This window comes from Sander lucioperca, chromosome 1 (assembly GCF_008315115.2).
Source record: "Sander lucioperca isolate FBNREF2018 chromosome 1, SLUC_FBN_1.2, whole genome shotgun sequence".
Lineage (NCBI taxonomy): Eukaryota > Metazoa > Chordata > Actinopteri > Perciformes > Percidae > Sander > Sander lucioperca.
The window spans coordinates 37403529-37427118 of NC_050173.1; the positions used below are offsets into that span (position 1 = coordinate 37403529).

The 23590-nt window shown below is 42.5% G+C and overlaps 1 protein-coding gene across 4 annotated transcripts in view; it reads left to right on the plus strand.

The window, feature by feature from the left end:
* Positions 1-2301: 2301 nt before the first annotated feature.
* LOC116064245 (glutamate receptor 3) overlaps positions 2302-23590 on the plus strand; it is a 90900-nt gene continuing 69611 nt past the window's right edge. For 2 of the 4 annotated variants that reach the window (XR_004108496.2, XM_031319297.2), the window contains exons 1-2: positions 2302-2573; positions 3062-3220. Coding sequence is in view for 3 of the 4 variants with exons in the window: in XM_031319297.2 (XP_031175157.1) it covers positions 2495-2573; positions 3062-3220 (238 nt within the window). In the remaining variant the exon portion in view is untranslated. The remainder of the gene's footprint in view (positions 2574-3061; positions 3221-23590) is intronic. The other 2 variants (XM_031319296.2, XM_031319295.2) reach the window with 1 other exon arrangement.

Genomic DNA, 23590 nt, shown 5'->3' on the forward strand with positions numbered 1-23590 from the left:
TTGAGGCTTTATCTCAAATACTTGGGCTCCCCTTGAAGCGAATAATGTTTTTTTTTTGCATGATTAGCTCGATTCACAGTAAATGACCAATTAAATTGCTTCTTTAGTCTGCTGCCAATTAATTGTTCTATACAACATTTTAGCAAACCAACATCACAAGGAGGCCTCTTATTATCCACTAAAACAACCATCAGCGTTTCAGATGCAGGTATGATGTGATGAGAGTTTGTGGAAATGGCAGTGAGTCACAGTTTGACATGGTCCTTATGACGTCAGCCATTAGGGCCAGGCGACCCATGTCCTATACGACTTTGACAGGGAGGCGGTGGAGACCAGAGAATCAATGTGATGCCATCCCAGATTCATCCCCAGAGAGCCAGTGAGTCGTCAACAATCCACTTTGACCCCGTTTGGAAAGGAAATCCCCCCCTGTGATGGCTAGGTCATTCCATATCATTACTTGATTGGCATGAATGATTAATACCACTCTTTCAAACACATGATCCCAGTTACACTGTATTGATACATATGTGAAACACGATCTTCAACTCATCATCCTAATCTCTCAGATGGTAAACATTAAGTATTTTTCTGGACTCTTAGACACAACACCATGGATGTATAATAAGAACTGGATACAGCGTTCGAGGTGGAGCCCCGTTCATTTCTATGAGAGTTGCTTGGTGACGCATGAAGCCTTCATGGAGCCAAAAGTTACCCTGATGACCGGCATTACTTCCGCATTGTGCGGCCCATAGAGCAGGCACACTAGAGACCTCAGCCAGCCGAGCCGGCTACTTTACACCGGTTTAGCGCTCCACTAACTTGAACAGGGATTAAATGATTTTATTGTGCGGCTCTTCTGGACTTTCCAAATGTTATCGGACCGAATGGATCAAATTCTCATAGTGAACTGAGTCATTTCGCGGGGATTGTAATGCTCAAAAAAAATTATCCACTGATTTACAGATTCCTTGTTTCCATGTAAGTCTATGTACAAAAGTCTTTTTGGGCCAGAGGGCATCATGTGATGGGCCCGGGAGTTGCAATTCTACTGTTTGGTCGCTATGTTGAAAATGCTTCAAAGCCCGGCGCACTTCTTGGGGGCCTGCACAACACGGTTGGATATACATCCCTGTGTTTGACATTGATGCTTGATCAGCTGTGTCATTGTAGCAGAGCCCTCACTACTGGCTCTCACCCTTACAAGTCATTCATTTTTCTTTAGGATCAGGTTAGACATGTTACTGCACACATCTTTAAGTTTAAAACATGACAGTCTGTCACATGTTAAAGAGAACTCAGTGCATGGCAGTATCAATAGCTGAAGCCTTAGACATTTGCAATGCAATTAAAAACTAAATTTTCAAAGCGCTGTGCTGAGGGTAATGAATAGGCCAGTAATCCCTTAATTGTTCTCTCTTAGGCAGAATCACAGGAAGGAATTTTTCATTAGAGACAGAGTAAAACTTAAAGTAAATAAAATAAGACTGAGCGATATCAGTAAGTTTATAATGGTCAAACCTCCAGAGAAGGCTAAATGTGTTTCCGGCGAGATAAAAACAAAAAAAATTTAATGAGCCAAAACCATTTGTTCAGTCACTTTCAGCCTTTTCATGATCATTTCAGGACCATAGACAGTTCTATTGGCTCTGTGTTCCCATATCCCTCCACCTTCACACACGTGTGTGTGTGTGTGTGTGTGTGTGTGTGTGTGTGTGTGTGTGTGTGTGTGTGTGTGTGTGTTTGTGTGAGAGGCATTATGTGGTTTTAACTTTTCTTCTAATAATCCCTTCTTTACCTCTCTCTAACCTTAAAAATGTCATTGCTACACTGGAGATCAACACGGATAGAGTAAGATTGCAGAATGAATGAAACAAACAAACAAGCAAACTTCCCCACTGTTGGAAATAACCGCAGCTCTCCATGTTCGCCTCTCCGTGGTTTCTCGAGATATATGCAGCAGCTGGACGTGGCCATGCAATTCGGAATCATTGGCCACCTGAGATTGCAGTGTTTCTATTGATTCGGCCAACAGAAGGCTAATATTGACAAGTGCAGCGCGTATTCGCCGTCGTAATCTAACGGGCTGAGGCTTTTTCATTTAGAGTCAGATCAAGTTTGGCCAACATTGGCCCGCCGCGAAGGGTCCAATCGGAGTTCACATCAGCTCCTTCTCCCCCCCCCCCCCCCTCCTCCCCAGCCCCCCGCCAGCCCACCCCTCCTCTCCCTCTCTCTCCCTCTCTCCCTCTCTTTCTCTCTCTCTCTCTCTCTCTCTCTCTCTCTCTCTCTCTCTTTCCCTCTCTCTCTCTCTTCCTCTCTTAGTTGCAAAAAAATACTCTGCAGCTGGGCTGCACCTCAATGAACCTAATTGGTGCACTGTGAGCGACCATCATCTATCCACTGGATTTCCGTCGCGGCCGGCTTCCATCCAGAACATATGAATTTGCTTAGACAGACCCTTTTGAGGAGTTGAACAGATAGGTCGGAGAAAATGGCACAATGCGTGGTTTTGTTTCTACTGTGGCTCTTTGACAGATCATTCGCAGGCTTTCCCAATCAGATCAATATCGGTAAGTGTTTTTGCTGTATTAAAAAAAAGGCTGCAGATTGTAGTTTGTATGAACAAAGATTGCAATTTCTTATACCGGAGAGATGTGCACGGAGCGCGGAGCTCTGCGCAATGACAGAGGCTAACTTGATTTTATGTATGCTGCGATCTTAAAGCAGCTGATTGTGTTAAACTGTAGATCAAAGCTTCATCTAGTGTTGTCTGTGTCAGTGTAATTATTGGCGAAAAAAATCGAAGTGTTTGATAAGGAGTAGGACGGGAGACGGTCAGTTTCCCCGCACGATCTGAAGAGTTACAGACTGGTCAAACATGCATGGTATTCTTTTAAATACCAATCAGCCTCCTTCCTATTGCAGTCGGACGTAGCCTATAGAGTTCCTCCTGGTAACACTTTACCTTCTTCCTTACTGAATGAAATGGTCCACCACTGACACTAGACTAAAAAAGGCACAGATGCGATTATCTGATCTTGCTTTTCCTCTCTTTAAGGGGGGCTGTTCATGCGTTCCACGGTGCAGGAGCACAGCGCGTTCAGGTTCGCTGTCCAACTCTACAACACCAACCAAAACACCACTGAAAAGCCTTTCCACCTCAACTACAATGTCGACAACCTCGAGTCGTCCAACAGCTTTTCAGTCACCCATGCGTGTAAGTGTACTTCTATTTCAGTCATGTCCAGATTCTCCCCCACTTCTGTCCACAGCACAGCGAGCAGAATTATTTATGTCCAAATCATCCAGTATGGAGCTTATATAGAGGCCACATCTCAATCCAGGGGAAGCAGTCAAGTCCATCTCACTTCACTCTGGGTCATAAAATCTCAATGGGAATTTACAAATACAGATTTGTCTAATGCACACAGTGTTCTTCCCATATTTATCCTACATAATTTTCTTGTCTTTTATCACAAAATGCATAATTTTCTTTTTCTTTCTTTCTTTTTTTATAGAAATGCGTATTCATTTTGACAATAACATTTTACGGGCAGTAGCTGTGGTTGGAAACCACATTCACACAATGTGTGTCTGTGTCTTGAGTTTTACAGAGGTGATATTTCATAAATACAGGAATTCCACATAAAATAAGTTCCTTTGGCAACATGTTGTATACATGCTGGCCTTGGGAATGCAGCCAATAACACAGACCCTGTGTCAAGGACTCAGAATTGGATGTGTATTTTTTTAACTTGTGTTTTATAAATGTATTTTTCATCACATAAATGATTCACTATTCAAGAAGAAATTGATCTATATATACATAGTGTATAGTATATACACCATTTGTTTTTTATCCTCTCCATGGGTGCTGATATGTGGTTATGGTTATGGTCCATCCCACGGTGCAATTGGTGCAGCGGCTGATCCAACAAATTACCTTTTTTTCCCCTACACCCCCACTGGCTGCAGTTTCTTGAAATCAACAGAAATGTAATGGACAAAAGGGGAAGAAATTGAGTCAAGAATGCCATTTGGTGATGTCATTCTAAATGATGAGTTCAGTTTGGCTGAATGGCTGACTTTGGAGACAAGCGGATGTTCTGACTGGTGCGGTTGAGTCCCTCTAACTCCATGTCTGGCACGGTCATATAATGGCCCCTCTGACTCTCCAGAGCGTCTCCCCCTGCACCGTCCTCTGACTCCCCCTGTGTTACAGAGCATCTCCCCCAGCATTGCAGAGTCAGCTCATTAGCACCCAGCCCTCATAGCACCTCACCGTGCTGTCATTGGGTGAAAGAGGGAAAAAATCCATAGCTCCCCATCCAACGCCAGCAAATGAGTTGGGCTCAGACCTGCAGGGGAGGTGGGTCTGAGCAGTGAGGGAGATAAAGCAGAGCGTCATATCACATGCAGCAGAGCTGCAAGTGCCCGAACCAAGGCATCCATAAGAAACAATAAGCAAATGACAGTGAATAAATAATAGATAGTGCCGTGCAATTTCACGCATGTTGAAGAGGAAGGGAAGCATAGGAGAAAAAAGCTTGATATCAAAATCTAATTAAATTCAGGAGCAGAAAGAGCTTTAGTGAAAGGAAGGGGTTCCTGTGGGAGCAGTGGCCCCGTTTCTTGTTTCTTGCTGCCATGCCTTAGCATCTCCATCAAGAGCACTGTCTCAGGACTGCCTTCAACTTCAAATACAAGAAAACTATGAGCTTTTAATGATGCAAAGAAACCAATGCTTAAAGGACATGTGTAAGCAGTGATGCAAAAATAGGAGAGTGATTGTCAAATGTCATTATAATGTTTGGTGAGAGCATCTCTCTTGCTTTGATGTGCGTATTAATAATCTGCTCTGCTTGAAATTTCTCTTTAGTGCTGAATGTTTAGCCTGTTACATTAAACAGGAAGGAGTTTTATACTTAACACACTAAAAAGCCCTCTACGTACTTGTAAAATAATCAACAAACTTTTTTCCCCCCGTTTTCTTTCCAATCTGATTTGTGTAATGTATGATCTGAGACTTTTTTCAAGGTAGTGCCCTGAGACTCTTGTCAAGCTGAGCTCGCAGACCACTCATGGTTGAGCTGAGCTCACAACAGTCCATAAGCAGATTGTCTCTACCGATGTAGTTAACAAAATAGAGATGACAGTTATTAGATATCACTTATCTGCTGACTTCCAGGCCTTGGTGAGTGAGGACCTCCTGTGTTCTGAGTTTCAGATTTGTCAGCACTGTTGTTTGTTTTGCAAGCTGTCACAATTATTTAGTGGACATTCAAATTTACTTTGTCATCAGTGGCCCCGTGTGGGTGATTCAGACCTTTGTCAGCAGTAGCACACATCTATTTTATGATCGGGCAATCTGAACTAAGATTCCAAAGTAGCGTTTATGCGGGTTTGGGGAGGCAAGCTTCATTGCTTTGATCAAGATGAGTTCTGGCTGCCTAAGGCCTTGCAGAGTGGTTGAAATGACAGAATTTGTTTCGTCTTGTTCGGTCTCCTCTTTTTCTTGAAGCTGATGTTCTGCTTTCGTGTGCATTCTCTCTTTACTCTGGGACGGACACTGCCAAAGCCCTTTACTCTGACTCATCATGTAGATCACTCCCCCTCATTTGCTGTACATCCTTTAAAAAGTAATATAATAGAGGCAGCGGAACAAGAGGATGTGCAACAGTAATTCAAATTAAACTTGCTGGAGTTTATTTTGCTTTTCAGAAACAAAATGTGTAAATCCCTAGGTGTGATGAAGGCACAGGCTCGTGTCAGAATGATTTCTTTCAAGTCTGTTTCAAACCATATGCTATTAATTGAATTAGTGGCCAGCAGCAAAACAATGTGTGGCTTCAGTAATCCTCAAGGCTTGGCTTTGTACTGCAGAGGCATGGTGTGTGCTTTAGTGACAAGACTGTTGATGCTTTGAAGTGACATCAGAAATTGTGAAATGTGTAATTACCAGTGCGAGGTCCATAATAGCTATGGAAACCAGGAGTCAGGTGTGCTCACAGAGAAGACGGGAGTAGTTGAAAGCAAAGGGTACCAGTTTGAAGAAAGCAGACTAGACAACATTAATGTTCCTGACGGTCACGGCTAGCCAACTTAATGACACCGCCATCCTTTCTCTCCTGTGTACCTTTCTTCTTCTTCCTTTACCTGAGGCGAAGAAAACATCAAGCCCCCCCCCATCTCCTCGCCACGCTATTTATTAGATTACTCGCCTTGATTCCTGTTAAAGGAAAATTTTGCAATGCTTGGCTTTTGAATCTCATCTCCCTATTCCTCATTCCTCATTCTGTCATTAAGCTAATGGTCTGTGTCCCCTCTGCCAGCCTCTTTACATGTCCCTACCCCTCTTTTATCGAATCCTCCAGGTCCTTAAACCCTGGCAGTAGCAGATGCTTCTTTGGCTGCACAGTTCAGCCACAGTATTAGCATCAGCTACTGTAGGCAAATCTGCTTTGCTCCAAGAGTGTGGAGAAAAAAAAAGATAAAACTAGAGTCGCTGGGATTTACGTTTGTCTTTTCCCAAGGCAAGAAAGAGGAGGGACAAGAGAGAAAATCAGAGGGACTGTAAGGTGTGATGAATCTTATCGTGAATAGAGAGAAGATGAGGTTAAAGGAATAGTTTGACGAGTTAGATGAGATGATTGATACCACTCTCTTATCTGTATGGTATATGAAGCTACAGCCAGCACAAAGACTGGAATAAGGGCATTTTTACACTTCCAGTTTTTGCATGGATTAAAGAGATAACATACATGTTAATTTGCGAGCTTCAGAGGTGCTGGTAGGCATATTTTGTTGCCTTTTTGCTACCAGGATAGCTGTTTCCCCCTGTTCCCAGTCTTTATGCTAAGCTAAGCTGAGCTAACAGGATGCTGGCTGCAGCTTCACATTTACCATACAGACAATAGAGTGCATCAATCTTCTCTTCTAACTCTTAGCAAGAAAGTGGACAAGTGTGTTTACCAAAATGTCAAACTATTCCTTTAACACTGCTTCAGGTGAATAGCAGTTGACTTACAGTATGTGATGCTAGATGTTCATGCTGCCTTATTGTCAGTGTGAATCAGTTTACTGAAAAATAAATTATGGCACATATTTTGCGTTCTGCAAACTGATGATCAGTGGTGATAATGTGTGAGCAATATCAGCATCACAAGGTGTGTGGAGCCCATCAAGACTCTTGGCATTTCATTAAACGGTCAGGAAGCAAACTCCAGCAGATGCTTGTGTTCGGATGTGAGATATCAACATCATTTATTAGGATTATCATAACCCCTCAATAACATAGTGCACAAGCTTACTTTTTTGTCTAGACCCAACGCATTCTTAGAAACATCTTCTTCACTGACCTTTACGCCCACCCAGAGAGTGCTAGCGCTGCACATGTTGCCCAGAAACACCAACAGTCTCTTTACACCGGCGGCCCACGCAATGACAGAGCACATGTGGCAAATGGCATATGTTGTGAAGCACAGACGAAAGGGCCCTTACCAAATCTTCACATGTAATGTTTTGCATAGCTTTTGGGGCTGTTGTTGTTGGTGGTGGTGGTGTGTGAATGGATGGTAAACAAAGCGACAGGCAGGCAGCGAGTTTTTGCAGAGCATGGCCTGACAGATACAGGCTATGGTCGAGAGGAGTTCCTCAGGTGATTGCAGTAGTGCCACACTTCCTGTCCTTGCAGGCTGTAACTCAGCTTGAAAGGTGTGACCAGGGAAACATGGCAGGGGAAGCTGGGTAAAACTGAGTGGTGGGAGGATAGAGACGTAGGCCGCAGTAAGAGAAAGCAAGAGGAAAAGGAATTTGATTAAAGGATGTTTTAGATGTTGCTTATACAGAGAGTATGTGTGTGCGTAAGTGTGTGTGTGTGTGTGTGTGTGTGTGTGTGTGTGTGTGTGTGTCTGTGTGTGTGTGTGTGTGTGTGTGTGTGTCTGTGTGTGTCTGTGAGTGAGAGTTCTCCAGGCTATGGGGGTTGTGCTGGGACATGCCATCACAGTCCAGCTGTGTAAGAAGCACAGATGGAGGTTTGTTTATGGACGCACAGGCATGTGCATGCGTGCGCACATATGCACAGAGCCACGCACATAGACACTGTAAGCGTATACACATGGTTAGATAGACACATCCCATCCTCCCTCTTCACATTTCTTACTGACTAAATTTCAGTGTTTTGTACCAAAGCTCCCGTGACACACTTCATCATTCATCCAAAGTAAAGGTCACGGTAAAAAATAATACCACATGTCTCTTTGTGCAAACACAGTTTTAGTAGATACCATTTTTGAAATGTATGCAGGCTCAGATTTATGTGAAATGCGAGGAAAAATCAAGCGTATTTGATAGGCACCATGACTGTGCAAAATCCTCTGAGAGAAACACGAGCCACCGTAGAGTAACGTGATGGTGTGATTTTAGAGGCCAGCAGGCCAGGCGGTCTCAGAGGGCTGTCGAGCTGGCTGGATCTGGGGCTTCAGTCAGATAAGTGGTACAGTAACAGCCACGGGTGAGGTTAGATGCTTTGGGAATGGCAAGGCCTCTAAGAGAAGAGCGGGATGTCAGCAGAAGGGAGTGACTGACAGCGTGGCTCAGATAAAAAAAAAAGGATGAGGCAGAGAAAGGGTGGAGTTTCTGTCAGATAGAGTCACATGTTTCGATCTGACTCAAGCTTAAAAATGTCTAACAGAGTTATTGTCATTATTATTTCAGGAACATTATGACTAAATAGTCCACATTTCCATAAAACTAATATTACTTGTTACTACAAGTGCTACAGTAATTGCTACTACATTACAGCAAAACCCTGCATGTCTTGCTAACATTTAGTACTGATGAAATACTAACACTACATTGTTTTTTTTTAATAATTTTCTTGAAGTCTTGCTGGTTTGACTACAATCACTGGTACTGTTAGTTATGGCCAGATGAGGTTAAATCTTTTACATTCAGCAAACACATAAAAGGCTGGACAAATTCCAAAGGCCAAACATTCAAATGGAACATTATTTTGACCTAATTTTCTGGCCATGAGATGCCCTCTGCTGTATTTTTATTTATGTATTCTAAAGTCAGGCACACAGCTGAAGCTGTAATGAGATTCAGACTAGAAAACAAAGTACACACTCCGAGGCAGATTCCACACAATGAATTTTTAATCAGAATATCAGAAGATCCTCTTAAACCCAACCTGAGGAGGTGTTGCTGTCGGAGTATTATTTGTCTTGGAATCAATGATGCTGGCAGATGTTGTTTGATAAAACAACAGCTTTCCTCCCATTGCTGCTGTGGTGGCTTCAAATCTCCATATATCTTTCACAAACACTGGGCATTTGGCCACTTTAGCAGCTATGGAAAATCTAAAAAAAACACAAACGAATCGAGTGTAGGGACAGATTTTCTGATTTGGAAGATCAGTACCTCACATCACAGATTTACATTGGCACTTTTAAAGATTTCTCTCAGCCTGACAGTTAACATACTTTTGTGATGTGTTCAGACTTATTGTGGGGATGTTGTTGTCTTTGGATCTTTTATTGATTTCCTTTATCTATCTGCTCAATTACCATTGGCATTTGTGATAAATTGCAAGCAAGAAGAGGGATTAAGGTAAAATGATTATGAATGGACCGTCATGGCACCCTGAAGATATCATCACCCTACAGCCCGCAGTCATTTCAAGCAAACAGCCAACATAGAATTACTGTAGCCTATGTGTTGTATTAACATGATAACTGATGCTTTTTATATAATGCATACTACAGTAGTTCTAATATTGCCAGAAATGATTTACCTGTATCAGTGATGTTACATGATTGCTTTTAAAGCCTTACCATTTAAATAGATTTTGTTGACCACAAGTATAATAAAATAACATTTCCACAAGTATGAAAACAATTTACGCCACAGCTGAGCAATAAAATCCCTGATGTTACTATTAACCAACCAACCAAGAATCAGTGTAAGTATAATTTGTGCACTACTGACGCATATTTGAGCTTAATGGAAAACCAATGAATGCAAGGCGTAGATCAAGCCTTCTTTTCGTCACCAGACATGATGCAACATGACAGCCCATCTCTGCTCCACACATCTGTTCACCACAGTTCAAATAATAGGGTGGTCTCTGAACTATAAGTCAACAATGACAGGCAAAGTCTGTCTTCCCTTATTGAAGATGATATCAGCGCTGCATTGTGATGAACATGAAGAGCTGACCATATAAAAAGCAAACGATAAAGACTATGAGGGACAAGAGGAGACACACCAACACTCTGTGGTGCATTAGACACATTCACTGCAATGCTCTGTGTGAGAAAAAAGGGTTCATGATAAGAAAAAGCCTGCATATGTTGTGCATTTTAACAAATGTTGTGCAAATGAACAGGGGGCAAGCTGCCATTGTGAACTATTCATCTCAGGTGCATCAGGGGTATGTCTGCCAGCAGCTCAGCTCCATGGGCTGCTTTGTTTTCCTCAATGAGCAAAACCTCACAAGGAGAGTGGAATACGTCGTTTGTGGCAGAGATTATTTTTCATTCACCAGTTTTTAAAGGCAGGGATGGTGTAGGTAAAAAGAAGAAAGTACAAGCATTTTTTAAAACTTATCTCTTGTGAAGATCTCTCACATTGCAGTCAGCATTTTTTCCCCCCCCCCCCCCCTTCTCTTTTACATATATTTTTAATCTCTCCCACAAAGCCCATTACAGCTATGTTCCCACAGCTATTGCAGTCACACTCAGCTAGCTATTGGCCATTCACTTGGCTCACCTACAATATCCGTAATCACTGAATCAGTAATCCCCTGCTTGAGCTGGAATAGCACATCCGCATCGTGCCTCATCGGAAGTTGCTGCATTGGCCTGGCTTCACTGGGTGCAAAAGAAAGAGAGAACTCTGAAGTCCTCCTCAACAAGAGCTGCTGACTGCATTGTCCTATCCAAGGTCAGACAGCTTATGAAAGAAAACACTTTTGAGCCTTTTATTATTTCTGAAGGGCCCACAAAGAAAAGCATTCATTGGCACCTATGTACTGTTTATTGTTTGGGTTCCCCTCTGTGTGTGTGACGTAGCTTGATTTCTGCGCTAAAGACAAAAAAAAAAAAGTCAGGATATCAGGGTGGTGTGGTGATGAATACAAAACATCAACAGGGAGTGTCACAATGTACTCTCCCAAATAGTAAATATTGGATCACAGTGCAACGGGGCTTCCAGCTTCCAGCTCTCCGTCTGCCGACTGAGCAGATTGATCCGCACGTTTCTGGGCTATTTCAAAAGAGGCAGGCGCTGGCAGAGCCCTGCCAAAGCTGCATGTCTGTACCGAAACAAGGGCTCCATCATAACTGATTGCTTGTGACAGTTCACAGTCGCGGGGCCACTGGAGCATCATAACCTTGTGAAACTAGTGTATGGGCACTCTAGCATACAGGCTGAAGAAGAGGAGGAAGAAAAGGAAGATATTAGCATATTCCTTGCAGTGACACAGAGATGCAAATAAGACATGTCGTGCCATGAATAGCCTGTGTGGTTAATGTGAAACACATCTTATGTAATGAAAGACATAATGCAGACCAACACGTCTGGAAACAGGGGATTTATAGACAATTACTGCAACTGTGATTGCAGTTGCAGATTGAAGACCCACGCAATGTCAGAGCACGATCTGTTGACTTGTTGGAATAAACTGCTGATGACACCGAAGCAGAAATATCTTGCAGCAGGCTGAGGAGCAAACCCAAGCCACTCAAATCACTTTATCTGTGTTGTCACCATAACAAGTGCCAACGTATTTCTGATTGTTCACTGATTCACATTGAATGCACAAGTTTAATCGAATCTGCATGAACGCAGTGAAGAGCAGGATGAGAATCAAGTGGCGAGTTACATGCGTGGAATTATTTGGTTGTTGTCGACTACGCCACTGTCGACTGATCTGCTGCTCGGTCATCAAGGAGTTGGTCGCCATTGCTCTCCGTCAGTTTTTCCAACTTAGATTTAGAAGATGTATTAATAGGTGTGAATGATAAAGATTTAGTTGTGATGCGGTGGTGTGATCTTACTTTACACGCGTTTTACCGCAGGTTCTCCTCTGTTTAGTGCTCACAATCCCCATGAGTGAGAATTAAGTGAACATGATGTGCTCGCTCAACCATAACCCTCCTCTGTTTCTCCCTCGAATGGTTAATTCTAGGAGTGTGCTGTTGTGTGGCTCTTGCCATTTCACACATGGCTACATAAAACCTGTGGGCGTTTACTCCCAGGCCACTGTCTGTGTTTGTGTGTCCATGCATGACCGTGTGATGAAATATTGAAGTGTTCTATCATCGGCCATTGGATTGCCGCCAGAGCGATTCCTGTCCCTTAATTTTATTTTTCCTGCAATTCTTTATCTCGGTGGCATGGCGTGCAGATCAGGAAGGCAAACCTCATCTGGACCCATGACAGAGCTAATCCATCGCAGCTGCAGAATGAAAAGGCAGTTTGGAGTGAATCCATTCCAAAGGCCTCAATGGGAAGCTTCTCTCAGATGCCGGTGCCCTTTGCAGCCCTGACAGTGCTAGAACATGATGAAAAAAGACTTGGGAGGCTTCAGTGGCTTAGCTGTGTTCATAATAGATGGGAATAGTGGAGGAGAGAGGCACAGTCAGGGGCGTAGCACAAAATTCTGGGCCCTGTAGAAAGGCATTTTCTATGGGCCCCTCCCTCCATCCGCAGCTATTCATTCTAGCATCTTTTTGGGCCCCTCCTCACATGAGGGCCCTGGGTACTCAGTCCCCTTTTTCACCCCAGTCCGACGCCCCTGGGCACAGTGCTGGAGATGGAGAGATGAAGTGACCAACCGCTGTTTGTGTGTGCCTGTGTGTGATGTGAACTGGATTGTAAGTGCATAGCTCAGCAGCTCTTCCTTCATCTCTCCACCAACCTGTCTCATACAGTGAGCTAAAGCAAGCTGAATGTCCAGAATATGTATCTACAGTATAGACATTTGTAGATGATCTGTACACATTCAATAGCAGACCCAAAATGGCTTGTGAAGTGGACAGTGGACAAAACTAGCATGATGTCCAGTTTGAAATTAACTAACCATTAAGGAACGCACATTATGTGTGAACGGTGGAAGCGAAAATGGGCAGTGAGACTGACTAACATACCTCTCTTAAGTATGCAAAGGAGTGCAGAGAAGTCTCACCAGTTCTCTTGCTTTCTTTGTGCAATGTATTTTTCCTCCTGCCCATTGCTGTGCTGCTGCTGCTGCTGGTGTACCAAGTCCCATCCCTGAGCTGCAAGTTGTAAGCTGTAATGAAATATTTAAATATTTAGGTGTAGAAATTGTGCAGCAGCCATGTTATTTTCACAATCCACCAAAGGATGGGATAAGCACAAAATGCAGATACAATCTAAAAAACTTGTATAACACAATCTTAAAGTCAGTCATTCAGTCAGTGTACCCCCTCACTTACCACTAGTGGTATCGAGCCTCCACCTACCTCCACTCCAATACGATGGAGGTTAATGGATTGAAACACAAGCATTCAGACAGTCATATAGGTTTAAAAGAAAATGGGATTAGTCAATTTCATTTGGAAGAGGGAATGAAGTTGAACGGTAAAAGTACAATCCAAACTGTTTGCTGTAAAGATCCACTGCACTTTACAGCCTAACTTCCTGGTTCAACTGTATCTCACTGTACTTGCGCACTCAGGTTTTTCTGTGTAATAATGGATTATTAGTGTCATTACGGGGGCACTTTCAGTTTTAACTCCAAAGAAAGTTGTAGCTAATCTGCAAGCTAACTGTTAGCTTGTTACCTCTCTGTATGATCGTCTGACTGTTGTGCTTGTTGCCCCTTTAGATGTATTTTTAACCGAGATCTTAGCAATTACATTAGTGAGTTTAATTTTGTCATATCCAATCGAACCAACGGCCAAGAGTTACGAAAAATACAACCTAAATTGTGATAAGCCATGGTTTCCTCTTAACCATATTTATTGAGTTTCAGTTAAGAAAGTTAAAGTGAGGCCTGTGGATTATCCTGAGTAATCAACACATTGATATGATTATAGTGTGACCCTTAAATGGAAAATCATTATTTATGGCAACTTTATCACTCTAACTTTGAAGGTAATTTACTTTGTGGTATTTGTATTTGATCAGCCTGCCATGCTGTCATGTAACTGATTAGGTTAAACCTGGGACTCATTCTGACTTGACGACATTGCAGCACAGTGACCATATCAGACAAGATATCCAACAGGCACCAAATTAGACTGAATTTCTTTTTTGTGGCGTTAGTTCCCAGCACATATCCAGACAATGAAAGGTCCACTGAGAATCCATCTTTTCATCTAATATGAGAAAAGCCCATTGCTCTTCTCTCTTCAAGTGACTATATGAAATGGCTCTAAAGTGAAGCCCCTTGCTGAGAATCTTTATTGGTTTTTGTGGGGAAATTTGCTTTAGAAAAGTAAAGTGAGTAAGGCATATTCAAGGGTGTATATGCCAGGGCCTTGGCATATATAGGATTATAGCTCACTCACTGTCATAGCGCTCTGTTTTCCATCTCTCTCTCTCTCTCTCTCTCTCTCTCTCTCTCTCTCTCTCTCGCTCTCTATGTACTACCTCCAGCATTATCGTTCAGGGACTGAGCACCATCTCAGCAAGGGCACTAATAAGATGAAAGGTGGTGCTGGATTCTCCATACTTAACCAGACCTGGATTGAGGCTGAGAAGGAGAGAGAATTATTTAGGTGATGTCTTCAAGGTTAAACAACTGGTCCCATCTTCCGTCCTCATTGACTTATTCTATTATTCTGTGGAGAAAGGCAAAGAGCTGGGAAAGACTGGTCCTGGGGAGATGCTGTTTTAAAACACCGCCCTTAAATCAAGCTTCACAATGCAAATCCGTCAATGGCTCGGCTTGGTTTGTTTCATCAGCATAGAATATGAAATGTGACATGTAATTTGATTAGTGACACCGGGGGCAAAGGCTTAGTTTACATGCGCAGGAAGTGGACCTTGTGAGAGTGGCAGATAGTCATCCCCTCTTGGTGCCCATGTGCGACACATTCTTGGCTTTGCTTGTGCATATAAGCCGTACACGAGACACACAGATCAGAATTCTCCCTAAAGGACAGAAACAACCAGTCAGTAAGCATTAAACTCAGACGGTTTGCACTCTAACTGGAATATAGACATTTCTAGATTCCTTGTGCCCTGTCTTGCAGATTAGGAAAAGAGAAAATGACAAACAGAAACTAGTTTAGCAAGCAAGACTGAAGATTAGATAGAATTGATGTAGGGTCCAGTGTAATCCAGCGTCTTGACAGTGATTGAAAAATATATGTGGCTGCCAGACATCCACAAAGTTTACTCTGCTTGTTTTTTTCTCAATCATCCAAATAAGAACAGGAACCAGAGAGGTTTCAGCTGACAGGTTTGTCCCTGCTATTAGATTCAAAACAAGTCAGTCAGGTGCGGCGCTCTATACCTGAAATATCACCACAGAGCCCAGCTCTGCTGTAGTCAAGTCAAATCATTTAAAGGCATCTTCTTAAACTATTCCTTTAATCTCTTTGATATGGCTGAGAATTTTCTCCTTGTGTCCTAATTTGTTGTGAAGGCAGTGCACTTCTTACAGCAACAGTCTGAATGTTTGCTGTGTTGGTCTGACATGTTGAACTCTCTCTCATGCCACCCTCCCTTTTCGCAGCCTTCCCAGGCTCCCTGCCTCCTCTAACTCATCTCACTCCCAGCACGGAGATGCTGATTAGACCGTGTGTGTTGGGACGCGTCGACACGCCTTTACTGGCTGTCCGTCCTCATGAAGTCGTTGCAGCAATCCACACCCCTCTTCATCTGCGATCCCCATGTTCCTCCTCGCTTCATGCTCCATTCTCTTTCCTTCCCTTCCTCCATATTCATCTGTAAAAAACGGCACGCTTTTGGTCCGCAGTACTGATTGGGAGGATTAGTGGTGTGTGAGGGACTTTGTCACCAGCTTTCTTGGAAATCCAATTACAGAATATCATAAGCCTTACATGTTTCATACTCTGCTGAATCCTCCTTAAAATGCACACAGATACACTCAAAGGGTCAGTGTTTAGCAGCCGTCCTCGCTGCGTACGGTAGTGACATTTTCCTGAAGGTGAGAGGAGTGATCATCTTTGAAAGGATAAGACAAGTCCTGTCGCACTCCTCTCGCCTCTGCATTGCAGCAAATGGTGGACTGCAAGAGCCTGTCGGAGAAAGGGATTGTTATTTGCTCAACGTGATGGGCCAGGGAGCATGGAGCATGGCTCTTGAAGTGAAGTGAGGGCCAAGGGTTTAGGTCTGTTATCTGCTCGCATAGATATTCCCTAATTACGTGTGTCAAGGAAATGACATGCAGTGGACGAGGGCAAAGTGAGATTCCTGCATGTATCTGTTGAGTCCTAGTTATTCAGCAAACCGTCCAAGATAACGCCGTTATCTGAACTTTTGAAAACAGCCAACGCATTGAACACTTGAACAGCATTGAAACAGACCGACACAATGACGTATGGGTCTGTTTGACCCGCAGAGTTCTCTCAGCCCTGTGTGTTGCTCTGTGTTCAAACAAAAGCATGATGGTAAGACCTTGAAAGGGAAAATATCTGTCAGAAGGAGATGGAGTTGAGAGTCATTGACTCCCTTGGGGATTGCACACTGGGCAAGAGTACAGGACTATATCATTTAGGTGGCAGGTGAAGAGGAGAAGGAAGGGCTGCAGAGAAAAACAAGAGAGGAAAGGGAATAGTTGATGAACTCCAGTGATGGGGAAGTACGTGCTTGTGGGCCACACCTGACCTCAGTGACTCTGGTCTCCGGATCAGTTTCTCATCTTCAGGGCACTACATACATACATAGTAATTTGCAGCAGTGAAACCTTCAATGTGTCAGGCATTATTAATGATGAAACAAAGGTTTTGAAAGCAGACCAGGGATAACCCTGTGAATTTCTAACTATGAATATAGAAAGAAAATATGTGCCTTTAAAGGGGCTGTACTCGACATTCAGAACATTAATATAACAGCAAACAACTATTTGCTATGTAAAGATATAGTGGAGTAATGGGATCCTGAGGAGAGAATGAAGTCACACTCCCTCTGTGTGTGTTTTAATCTCAGTTTATAACATCGTAGTTATGATGGTTAGTTAGTTAAAAACACTTGAATATTGACGTAGGAAATACCAATCGCAGATTGTCCCTTCAATCGTAGATTTGCGATCCGATCGCCAATCGGTACAGGCCTAACTAAAACACTATAGATAGAGTAGATACCAGTAGATAGTAGATCTCTCCATTAATCCTTCATTTCAGTACAGTCTTTACCTGCCATAGAGGCCTAGTTTTATTAGCAATTCTATTTTAGCCATACTAGTATTAGGTCACATCTTAAAGTTGTTTACAACATTCTGTTTAATTGGAATATTGGGTCAATTTAAAAAAGCAGACGTTTGTAGTTATATAAGTAGCATAAGTAATCTCCCCTTGGCTTACTTTGGCAAAGATTTGACAGACAGAATCATATCACATAATTCAGATGTGATTCCTCAACTTTTAATTTGGTCTTTCTTGCTAACAGAGCAGAGGTCCACTCACATCTCATTAGGTCTGACTGGGGTTGTAGGTTGTAAATGAGCCTTCCAGACACAGCATGGTATGGGATAAAGTTTTTTTTTTCCCATGAATGCCTTTTAGGCTAAATTCTTGAAGCTTCAAAGAGAATGTAAATTACTGTATGCTAACCAGAGTTTAAATGTTATGCTTACACACACATTTCCATAATGTCCTTCTCAGTTGGATACACCACTCTGCATCAAGCTCAGAGGAAATTTTAATGTTATACTTTCACACAAATAGGTTATTTGACTAGCCATACAGCTAACTATACAGCTCTGCGGACATGTTTTCTATTGGCATATGCTGCCATATTTTGTTTGTGTATCAGTTTTAGACAAAGGCAAGGCAAGGCAAGGCAGCTTTATTTGTTTAGCACATTTCAGCAACAGGGCAATTCAAAGTGCTTTACATGAAAACAGATTAAAAAATTTAAAACAGATAAAATACAAGAATAAAAGTTACAGTGCAGTATAAGAAATGAAACATTGAAGAGCAATTAAAACAGTTAAATATATAAAAGCAGATAAAATAGGAATTTCTCTTTATATGCTTATATAGATTGTCATACAGTGTCAACAATGCAACTTCAGTATAAGAAATTAAGTTATTTAAAGAAAGGCAACATCAAAAAGAAAGGTCTTCAGCCTTGATTTAAAAGAACTGAGAGTTGCAGCAGACCTGCAGTTTTCTGGGAGTTTGTTCCAGATATGTGGAGCATAAAAACTAAATGCTGCTTCCCCCTGTTTAGTTCTGACTCTGGGGACAACAAGCAGACCTGTCCCAGACGACCTGAGAGGTCAAACCAAAGTAAATAGTCCAACTTCGGTTTAATTCAAGCTTAATCACCGTGCCATGCTAATAAATGCCTAACCCATGCAGTTTTGCTATATAATGTCTATTAGCTTGGTTTCAGAAATGACTCCTGTCATATTTTAAAGTCCACTGCTCTGTAGTGGGTGTTATGTGTTATACTAAAACAATTGAGCAACAGGGGTGTCAAAAAACGTGTTTCAATATTAAAACATTTCCATATATTTTTAGAAAAATAAGCTTGTGTTATTTCTCACGTTACATGTTGGAATAAGATCATGTTTCTTCTAATAGTTGACCTGTTCTCCATGTATCCAGGCGGTGGAAAAACAGAACGTATTTATATGCTTCTCCCTTGTGTAGAGCCAGCAAGTGTTACAGGCAGCCATTCAACCCCCTCTTTCATAGAGACACACTAATTTGAGCCATTAACGTTACTGGCCAGTTACCTTTTTTTGTGACTTTTACTAATGTATCTAGCAGAGAAGGAAATGTCACACTGCAGTTGTATATACTAGACAAATATTTAGTAAAATGTACACATCCATTTTCTGTTATTAAATCTATGCATGCTCTATCGCGCCTTTCCATTGCTACAGAATATTTATATGAATTTATTCAGTTACCAAAAAAAAGTTTAAAATAATAGATAGAAAATATGACGGGAGGAAAATTGAAAACAGGAGCAGAGGAAGTTCTAAACATGTCCCCAGTACGTGGAGATGCTTATCTCTTGGTCGGTGAGCTCCAGGCTAACCAGCCCAAGTGACCGAGCATCCCCAGGCCAGGCTCCTTACCCCCTATCATCCATCATCCATTATACACTCACACAAACACACAAGTACATGCATGAAGAGACACATACACAGATGCACGTCTGACCTCACCAGTGATACACTTGTACTTCAAGCGTCTTTCAAACCCAAACAGCAGATGAGGTCGTTAGGAGCAGGGATTCCCAAACTGGCAGGGTTTGATCATGAACCTTTTGTTTACAGCCTTGTTTACTTGCTTTACATCCTTGTTTACTTGCTAACAGTCTTTTTCCCTGCATTTTGCTTGCGTGCATTGCTGTGTTTCTCGGCCCACTACTGCCACCAGTAATCAGTGTGAAACCTTTGGCAGGACTGTGTACTCGGGTGCACATGTGTGTGCAAGTGCATCTATAGAAAAACTGGTCCATAGCGTTACTAGTGGACAAAACTAGTGACTTTTTTTTGCAAATTTGATGAAAGTGTGCTGTCAATGAGGAAAACATTTTGTGTCATGGCCTACAACAGTTAGGGCTTGCTGATAGTGGTTAAGTGGCTTAGTGGTTAAGTAGCTGACCATGAACCGCACATTCCTCGTCCGCAGGGGACCTTTGAAGAGCTCTCTACTTCCTGTCATACTACCACTACATAAAGGCATAAAATGCCTTATTATTAAAGTAAAAAGTAATATCACAATATTAATAAGAATGTTTTCCAATATCAGTATTACAATATGACAAATGAAGCCAAAAATCACAAACAAAATTATCAATTTGGTGTATTGCAATGACCTATGTTCCATAGTTATTTTGTTCATGTACAGTTTGCATGGAAACAGATTTTTTGTTAAACAATACCATCGTGATACGATTCCACTGAACATCAATTAACAATAATATGAGAATATACAGTAAATTTGAATTTATTGAAAGGATAGCCCCTTGAGATGTAGCATCTCATTTTCGAGGGGGTCCTAGGGAGTAGCCCTGCCCTAATGTAAACCACTGGATACATTTTCTGTACGTAGCAAATGTGTGTTTTGTTTGCAGTCTTTCCATTTCTATTTAACCCAGCAGGTAATTTAAAGTGTAAATAAATGCTGGATGTTGATGGAGTAGGACAAGTAACAGCTTCCTTTTAACGTTTCACGGCACCATTGCAGTTGAGTCGTTCTTGAATCTAGGTCTGCCATTTGAGTTAACAATTTGAAGCACTTCACATCTCTATATGACAAGAGCTGATGCAATCCCCCAGGGCACTTATGAGCTATCTCCCAGTGACAGCATCCCTTCTTCAGAGCAGGACAGGCTGGTCCTGATGTAGGCTGGTGAAAACTGGAAGCAGGGAGAGAGGGAGCGCGAGGTATAGGGAGGGGGAGACGAGAAAGACGAGCTACAAGGACCAGGGGGAGAAGGAGACTGAGACACAGGCAGGGAATGGAGGACATGTGGCTGAGTGGAAAAACAATGGAGCCAAAGAGAAAGAATGTGGATTTTGTGGAGAAAAAACAACATACAATCATCGTTGACATTTACTGTTCCCAGCCCCCTTCCCAAGGCTGTGCAAAGCTCTGGCTCATGGGGCCCTTAAAAGAGCATGGGAGTCCAAAAACTTTGAATGCATGAAAAGGTTTTTGTTTTTTTTAAATTAGCCCAGCGTGCCTGCAGCATACCACAGATCCCTCTGAACGAGCATTCCAGGCCAGCCATCTCAAGTGATGCATCAGAAATGTAACATCCCCGTAGCACTGCCGAGTGTCCTGATTATAGAAGGGAATGAGGGCGGCACACTGTATGTGTTTGACCAGTGAACTGGAGATGGGATGCATGGTTCCCTGCAGCAGGAAGGGGGAGAAGGAGGAGGTGGAGGCACGGTTTAGCTGCAGAGGAAGGAAAAAAAAGGGAAAATGAGATTGGAGAAGGAAAAGAAAAGCAGATGAGAGAGAATTATCTTTGTGTTGTTTACCACTCAGTTGCTCATGCAAGCTCCTCTAATGGTTCTGTGTACATGCACATGACTGTCTGAGAACTTGGTAGTAAATTAGCATTATTGAAATTCAAGGTGACACTCACAGAATCATTGAATTATATTAACTGATGTGTTATTTCTTTAGAGTTAGAGACAGGTCAGGCCGCTTTATTTCCACCTACATGACGAGATTCCATTTGTATTTAATCACTGAGTGGGATGAGGCCAAGGAATTTCTCAACAGCAGCTCTCTCTCCAGACTGTACCGTGCACTGTTTCTTTTTTAACCAAAGTCTAACACCAATCTCTGCTCCACTGATGGAGTGGGGCGACATTATGGGGGAAACAATGTGAGAGAGGAAAGAGAGAGGCACTCAGGTGGAGAGAGATACTGCCACGCTTGAAGAGGATGGATGCTTTGGGGATGACCAGATGGCTGAGGCAAAAGACAAGCAACAAAAGGAAAGGTCAAATAAAGTGGTGAGGATAGAGGAGGTGGAGAGAGACAGTGAGGAAAGAAGGGGGAGGGGATGTAGGAATACATACATATACAGAGTTTTGCTCTTTTGGGCTGCAAGAGGCTAATCCAGAACTTTCCATACAGTGGGTGGAACCTTTCAAAAACTGTTTATGTTCTAAGTTTGGCTCTTAAGAATCGCAAATAATAGTAAACTCAACATGTAAAGGTTCAGAAATGAAGGTGAAACTAGTCCTTGTGTTTAAACTATAATCATTTTTTTATTGTATTTAATTTATTAAGCTGAAATCTTGGTGCAGTTGACTTTCCTTTTTAACTGCAAAGAAACTTTAAATTCCTCAGTTTGACTTGGCCAGTATGTTTCTACTGATTGCTTTTTTGTTTGCTATTTCCTAGTAATAAACCTCCCAGTGTATATGGTGTGCTCATTTGCTCTGCTATCTTGTTATTCACCCTTGGCTGACAGAATTAGAGTTTATTGAAATTTAAAAGGGTAAGAAATTTACATATGCTGGAAATTAGCGGGGTAGCAAATTGGTGCAGCTTGTAACAAAAAATGTAGATTAATTAGTTCCAAAACAACTCGCTACTTCCTCACAGGTGATCCCGACTGTTGGTGATAAGAGCCAACACTTCTTTCGTTTTTATCCACCACTGGGTGAAACAGCAACTTGTTTTCCAGTATTTTCTCACAGCATTTTTGAAAAAAAGTATGGTTGTAGCCCGCTAGAGGAAGGGTAATTTTTACTGATGTGGGGATGCATTTGCTTAATAAATCATGATCCACAGCGCCAGCTCTACCTGTAGGTTCCTGGAGCTCATGCTACAGTATATAAACACATTATGAACCCACAAAGCCTCTACATGTGGTGTGGCGTGTTATTGGACATGTGCCAGAAGTGATTAAGAGTGAGAAAACAAGAGGCTTCTGCACAGCACAGCTTTTGGCTCTCCATTGACAATAAATTACGCTGCTTCCATTGATTGTATGTAGTGAAACACTTACTGTGGTTGGGTCTATATACAGCAATGCATGTGGCTGTGAATGCCAGTCATGTAGCTAGACTATATGGAGAAGGTGCAGATGGAAAATAGTTTTGTTGTGAGGAAAGGCGTGTGGAGGATGCCTTGTGTCTGAGGGGCAGAGTTGCAGGATGTTGGCAGATCTGGTGCAGTGAGACTGGCCCCCAAAACACAACAGGTCATTATTTGTCGAAAACATCCTTGTAAACCCTGACCGCCATGGGAGAACATACCCAGAGCTCAGATCACTGTTGATGGCATAGCTCATGGAATCCCTGCAACACGCAGAGCTTTCCACTACAATAAGGTGGTGACCCTGAAAAGGGTGCCGCATAAAGACACTGTGTATCTAACAGGGGCAAGAGGGAGGTTACAGGGAGCGAGATGAGGGTGGGTGTGGACATATCTGTTACTGAAGCTTGGGCTTGCTTAAAGCTCAACCTAATAAGCAGAGGACAGCTGAGCAGAAAGAAAGAGGCTGCCAGATCTGGTCCCCTAGGAGAGGTTCTGTGTCAGTACTGGCCCAAATTAAGAGAGAGTGCAGAGAAAACTGGGCTTTGACGAGGGCTGCAGCTCCTACTGGCTCCCATTCAGTGTGGGAGATTGCACCACTCACCCTGCAGCACTTACCCACAATACCGCTGTCCATCTGTTGATTCACTTATCAAGAAGCAGTGTGTGTGTGTGTGTGTGTGTGTGTGTGTGTGTGTGTGTGTGTGTGTGTGTGTGTGTGTGTGTGTGTGTGTGTGTGTGTGTTTGTGTGTATGTGTGTGTGTGTGTGTGTGTGTGTGTGTGTGTGTGTGTGTTTGTTTGTTTGTTTGTGTGTGTGTGTGTGTGTGTTTGTGTGTATGTGTGTGTGTGTGTGTGTGTGTGTGTGTGTGTGTGTGTGTGTGTGTGAGAGTGTGTGGTTT